Below are 6,513 nucleotides of genomic sequence, written 5' to 3'. Positions count from 1 at the left end.
AATCCCAGAAAAATATGGAAAAAAGGGATGGCCAGCCCACAATCAAGGGCCATACAAATGGGACCAAAAGGACACCAGAAATGGGCAAAAACTGGGGAGAAGCCGAAGAAGTCGTCCTCTGTCAAAGACAAAAGACAGCAGCAACAACAAGTACCAGGAAAGCTCCACAAGCAATCTCCACAGCAACTCACCTATAAAAGTAACAGAGCAAGCTGCCAGGTACATTGTTCTTCTAGAAGAAATCAACCATGAAGGTTGCGTCGTGCTGCTCCAAATATCGGTGCCAAACCCAAATGTAAAAACAGTGTCACAGGAATCCCTAGAAGCCTGTAGCTGCAAGAAGATAATACCCTCAAAAGAAATAGAATCCATCTATACCCTCAAAAGAAATAGAATCCATCTGCTCCAACTCTGTACCGAGAGTAGCCAAATGCTGTACAATAGCACCCTCCTCGAAGGTCGGCATCGCCAGATGTAAGAACTCAACTGCCCCCTTTGAAAACTGATGTTGAGACTCCACAAGCCCAACCAAATCCAAATCCCAATCCTTCAATCCTCCCCGGATATACCACTGTCATAGTCACAAGGGACGGAGGACGGTAACAGGAGACGGGGACGGGACAGGGGACGGCCATATGTAGGAAACGAGGACGGGGATAGGAATGGCACTTAAAAATTACTTTGTCAGTACCACCCACTCGCCTATACAGGCAAAGCTTGCATGTCCATGGCTGTGCACCACCTCCACGAGGGGATGGGGTGTGATTGACCTCATCCCACCATGTCCATCCCGTTATCCTTCTACGGGTAGATGGAACTTGAAGAGCCACTGCCACGAGGAGGATGCCATGGATGATGGATGCCTCCTTGTTACTTGATAGCTTGAGAGAGAGAGAGTGAGTGAGTGAGTGAGGCTTGAGCCTTGAAAGTTGAGGGAGAACTTGAGTGTGAGGATGGGTGGGGGGGTGTGTGTGTGTGTGTGTGTGTGTGTGTGAAGCTTGAGAGAGTGTATGTGAGGGAGAGTGAGTGTCTTGAGAGGCTACAGCTTGCTTGTGTGAGAGCTTGAAACTTGAGACCTTGGCCCTTGAGGCTTGCCGCTTGAGGGAGAGAGAGTGTGTGTGTGTGAAGCTAAATCTTGAAGTGTGAGAGGGAGAGTGTGTGTGTGTCTTCTTATAGGGAGGGAGGCAAGAGAGAGGCCAAGGTGCTGTGAGCAAAGATAGCCCACTGTCTTCCTCAAAAACATTACCAGAGATATCATCCTGGCAAAGAGAAGTATGCACAGAAACTGAAGGCAGGGCAACATGAGAAACAAACTCCTCAGATGCAATGAGCAAAACTAGCCCACTATCCTTCGCTGCAAGAACATCTCCAAAAGAAGTATCCATAAGATCACTGGCTGCATAGCACCCAAAAGCAGAAAGCATCTGCCGATCATTGGCATCACCATACAGGTCACAAAGCAACTGCCACACATAGAAGGTAGAAGCATCATCAGGAGCATAGATGAAGTGTCGAAGAACCGAATCCTGACAATTCAGGAGGAGAAAGCCATAGATCTGTCTGTCAGTCTTCCTCCACCGACACACATCCTCCGCAGAGGCAAGGTCCGACAAGCACCGATTCTTGTACAAGAACTCCATCAAACCATACTCCCTGAGAATAGAACTAGCCTGCAAACTTCCATGACTGAGAGTTAACACCATCCAACTTGTCTGCCTCATCAAGGAAATAACAAGAGAGTGGTACGGAAGCCAAATCTGAAGTTGTCATCATTGATCCAATCAAAAGGACCAACCCTCATAAAATAAAACTGTCCAAATCAGAAAACGCTGATATGGGGTCTTTCCTCCCACCAAAATGCAGCCCTAAGAGGCTGGACAGCACCCGAGAATATGCTGTAAGAGGGTGTAAGAGGGAAAGGCAACAACAAGGACAGTAGCTTGGGCTCTCCTCAAGAAAAAACGCACAATCTCTGAAGAAGAAGTGTCCTCCACAAGTACCAAGAGTGCCACCAAAGCCTGCAACACCAAAGACCCCTTCTGAAAGGGAGCAAACCCACGGGAGAGGAAAAACGCAGCAAAGGAAGCTGCTGTCCTGAAGAAAACAGGCCGCCTATGTCCCAAACTCCACGTGGAATAGAAGAAAACTGGTCAAACAATACCTGAAGGCTGTGTTGATGAAGCCAAACAGAAGGGCGCAGCAATCAACGGGTTCAGTCCAGAAAATGCAGCAAAGGAAGCTGCAGATCTGAGAGAAAAACGCAGAGGCAAAGTGACTAGGTTCAGTCCAGAAAACGCAACATGAAAGAGCTGCAGATTTGAAGGAAAGCGCCCCCCCCCCCCCCAAAAAAAAAAAAAAAAAAAAAAACTTTCCAATATCCTTTAACAAGTTGTTTAAACAATGTGCCATGCATGGATGTCAAAATGCGCAGCGGAAGACTAATGCACGTAGGAGACGCATCATCACATCGAGCTCCACGAACACCCCCCAACGAGCACTGCAGCATCCCTCCACCGGGCTCCCATCTCCCGGTGAGCTGCTTCCCAAAACACCGGCCGGAGGAGATGACTATGACAAGGTGCCACTCTAGCCTATATATGGCTCTTCAACTTCCCATGCTTCCACTTATGGGATAATCCAAGGCACCTTCTAGCCTATATATGGCTCTTCAACTTCCCATGCTTCCACTTATGGGATAATCCAAGGCACCTTCTAGCCATAGATCACACGCTCGAAATCGCCAACCTTCCAACAATGGACTCCATGTCACATGTGCATATCTCAGCTCTAATAATGCCCTCGCATCTTTGTTAGTACTCTCCAAATCAAATACAAATTGTACAACATTATTTGGCCCCACATACTCCACTGCCTCACTCCACATTTCACAAAAAACAGGTGCTGTTTTTTGGCACACACCATATTCTGTGGACTTTATGTACAAAGCCTTGCCCCGGCATGATGCAAGGACACCTCCAAAGAGTGGCTGCGTATATCACTCCAGCCGTCTCCCATCAAAGATACGCCATAGATCTCCCATCAAAGATACCCCATAGATGTCCCATTTTTCTTTCGCAGGTACCGAGGCATCATTAATGCTAGAGAGCTCATTTTGCAAAAGTCTCTGACGCAATGCATCATATTTGGGTGCTTGATAAGTGGGGCCAAAGGCTGCAATTTCAGCCACCATCTCCTTGAAGAAAGGAGATCGGGCCACATTAAAAAGGATACCACACGAGTAAAAAATGCGAGCAACAACTGCATCTACTTGTACTTTCCTTTGAGGATGCCATGCAGTATGAAGGGTGCTTTGTTTACCTTTTGTTTGGGATGGAGTACCATCAATGGTGGCAGAAGAAGCTCCAAACATGGCAATTGCACTCCCTCGACTCTGTGAGCTTTGGTTGCATCCATGACCCTTCGTGGGAGGAGGTCCACTTGTTGCCTTTGCTGGAGTTGCGAATATAGCTCCAGTCTCTCTTTGCCTCCCTAGAACAGGGTACATTTGCTAATCACGCTTCATCTTTGCGGCTTCATCTTTGGGGATCTACTTACACTTTCCAATGCCATTTCCACCGAGACCAAGTAAATGGGCTTTTACTCGGTCAAGAGCCCCACCCTTCTAAAGCCCACAATACCGGCATTTAAACCTCTTGGCACCCTCTTTTTCACTATCATACTTGATCAAAATGTCCACTTGTTGCCACCAATAATCAGCTTGGGTCTCATCTCCTTCTCGCTTTGGCATTCACGCATTTGATATATATACCTAGATGAATCCAGGAACATGCCCAAATTCACCTTTTAGGAATGTGCATGTTATATACTCATGGTAGTCAACCCACAAGACTATATAACTTCAAGATTCATTTTCCAAGGCTTAACCCTCTACGTGAGTCAAAACTTTATCGAGAGAGAGAGAGAGAGAGAGGATCTAGACTTAGAGAGAGACTAAAGAGAAAGGGAACTTACAAGCTATAACTAGCTCTTGTAACTAAGAGAGAGAAAGAGAGAGACTATCAGAGAGAAAATTGTCTCTGCCACTTGGAGTCTAAAACTACAAGAGAGACTAAGATAAAAAATTTAGGTTTGTGAGTACTATGTAATAACAAGAGAAGGGGCTGTTTAAATAACTTTCTGAAGCCTGTAGCTGAAGCCCGCATAGTCCCAACCATAGTCGCGAAGCCTTCATGATAGCGTGTCAACTTGGTGGCGAGAGGATGGAGCTGAGGCTGGGCATGCAACGCCTTCAAAGTACACGTATGGCGGGTGGCAAGGGATGGCGATGGGCGTACGCATATGGCAGGTGGCGGGGTCTTCTGCATTTTCCACGCTCTTTATGAGCAGGTGGCCACGTGTGCTTGAGTGGCCACCTTAGCCTTATAACAAAGGTGTAAAACACCTTTGTTAATTCTTGGTAGCAAAACAGCGCCCATGGCCAAGCAAAATGACGCGTGTCTCAACTAAATCAAACAAGTGCTGAAACGTGGATTTTTCGGCCAAAAACAAAAAGATTTTAGAGTGTGATGGAAAGGGTCCCAACTGCCATTTCTAATTTTACGAAATGTTTCTGAACACAAAACGCATTTCCTTCGCTCCTTTTGACATTTCAACATTTCAACACCCAAAGACCCCATCTCTTGGCAAACTGACAAGTTCCAAATGGTTTCAAGAACTTCACTTGTTAGAAGTCACACTGCTGGTTTTGGATTCTCAAATTTTCTCTCTATCAGCATCATGAACTAGCTTACTAAGTATGTCATATAGCATGCTCAGGGAATCTGAAAGGAAGATAAAGCAAGTTAGCAGCTCAAAGCAAGCAAGATCTACAAAATGAAGTATTATTGTAATCTCCACATAAAAATTTACTAACACTCCAATGTGGATCGGCATGAACATCTTTGCAGTATCTCGGATTTGCATAGCCCAAGCAACTAAAGCCTAAATCTGCCCTTGCCAAAATAGCATTAGGCTAACTTTTATGCAAGACAAGTTCCAATCATTCGTAAGCAAGAGTGGGTTTTACAAGAGAATTACTCAATTATACAAGGGAATCAAATGATTCTAGCTCTAACTTTTCATATTTTTCCAAAAAGAGGGTGAAATTGTGACCTGGATAGTCCGTATAGTGGAGGGTTTTGGTTCAATATCGACACCTTCTCGTTCGAGTTCTTCGAGTGTCTCAACATCCACATGCTCAATCTCAACAGTCAAAGCTCCACACCTACCAAGGTTCCCAAGTCTCAGATGTTGTCCAAAACATAAGAACATTACATTGAAGCTAGACTTTTATTTCCATGGCATCAAAACTGTAAAAATATAAGAGTACAAACACATGAAGTTGAATGAGTCCAACGAACAACACAAAACCCTGGCAGCAACATAACATGCTGAAGAGAGAAAGTCTTTGTACTTAATAAGGTGACAAGGCATTACCCCCTGGCAAACTCACGAACAGAAATTGTGTCCCGGAAGCTGCCAATAACCTGTTTGTAAGCAAGGCTACTGGCAGGGCATTCCTTTTCTGGGTCCAGCACAGCTATTTTCACACCCATACACGATGCCGCTTGGCAGAGCATGCGACCCAGCTGACCTCCTCCCAGCACCCCAATCACGGTATCACATAAGCCCACTGTAGACCTGCACAAGTCCTCACTGTTTGCATTTAAAAAATCAGTAAAGTTGCCCACACAAGGATAACAGATGAGAGTGCATTGAATGATTGTATTATGTGATCATAAATAACGGGGAAAAACAAAAAACAAAACAAAACATATATGTACGGCATGCGTGGGATATGTACGGAACAATGGGGTTGTACGGTGGCCGTACCAATGCAAGATGTCCACATCATCGTTGACGACTTGGGAGGGCTTCTGCACGGCAGCGGGGGCAATGGAACGGGTGGAGGTGATGATTGCACTGCTGTAGAGATGGTGACACGCGATATGTAGGGGGGTGGGGAGCCTGCTGCTGCTGCAGGCGTGTTGCCGGAAGCCCACGGAGCCTGACGAGTGGAGAGAGTCGATAACTGGCAGCTCGCGGCTTACCACCACCACTGCCCGGACTCCGCAACAATCCATCTCTGTTCGTCAAAATGTCACACCGCCCCTACACTTCAATCTTTCAACTTTATATAAAAATAATTCAAACAATTATACAATAGCACCCTTTTCCCCGTTTTTATACAAAATAATTCAAACAATTTTACAATGGCACCCTTTTTTCCCCCCTTTTATATAAAACTAGTATTGGACCGTGAATTTCTGCGGCGACCAAGGTTCCAGAAAAGAACTGGTTCTCTCTCTATAGCCATCTCTCTCTCTCTCTCTCTCTCTCTCTCTCTCTCTTCCCCCCTCCAGGCATGTCCCCATCTCTCTCTCTCTCTCTCTTTCTCACACACACACGCATGCACACACTCCCTCTCTCTTCTCACTCTCCCACACATAGAAGCTCTCTCTCTCTCTCTCTCTCTCACACACACACACACATGTAAATATTAGTATATACAAT

General features: G+C 45.8%; 1 protein-coding gene across 1 annotated transcript in view; it reads right to left on the bottom strand.

The window, feature by feature from the left end:
- LOC147634648 (phosphoribosylaminoimidazole carboxylase, putative / AIR carboxylase) overlaps nucleotides 1-6,161 on the bottom strand; it is a 75,998-nt gene extending 69,837 nt beyond the window's left edge. Inside the window, exons 1-3 of the mRNA XM_086803781.1 lie at nucleotides 5,833-6,161; nucleotides 5,437-5,655; nucleotides 5,113-5,224 (exon numbers count right to left, since the gene is read on the bottom strand). Of these exons, the coding sequence (XP_086659907.1) occupies nucleotides 5,113-5,224; nucleotides 5,437-5,655; nucleotides 5,833-6,083 (582 nt within the window). The 5' untranslated portion in view covers nucleotides 6,084-6,161. The remainder of the gene's footprint in view (nucleotides 1-5,112; nucleotides 5,225-5,436; nucleotides 5,656-5,832) is intronic.
- Nucleotides 6,162-6,513: the final 352 nt, after the last annotated feature.

The sequence above is a fragment of the Cibotium barometz genome, chromosome 10 (assembly GCF_041138505.1).
Source record: "Cibotium barometz isolate CiBa-2024 chromosome 10, ASM4113850v1, whole genome shotgun sequence".
Taxonomy (NCBI): Eukaryota; Viridiplantae; Streptophyta; class Polypodiopsida; order Cyatheales; family Cibotiaceae; genus Cibotium; species Cibotium barometz.
Note: the sequence above shows the minus strand (reverse complement) of the source record. Positions and strands in the feature narration are given on the sequence as shown.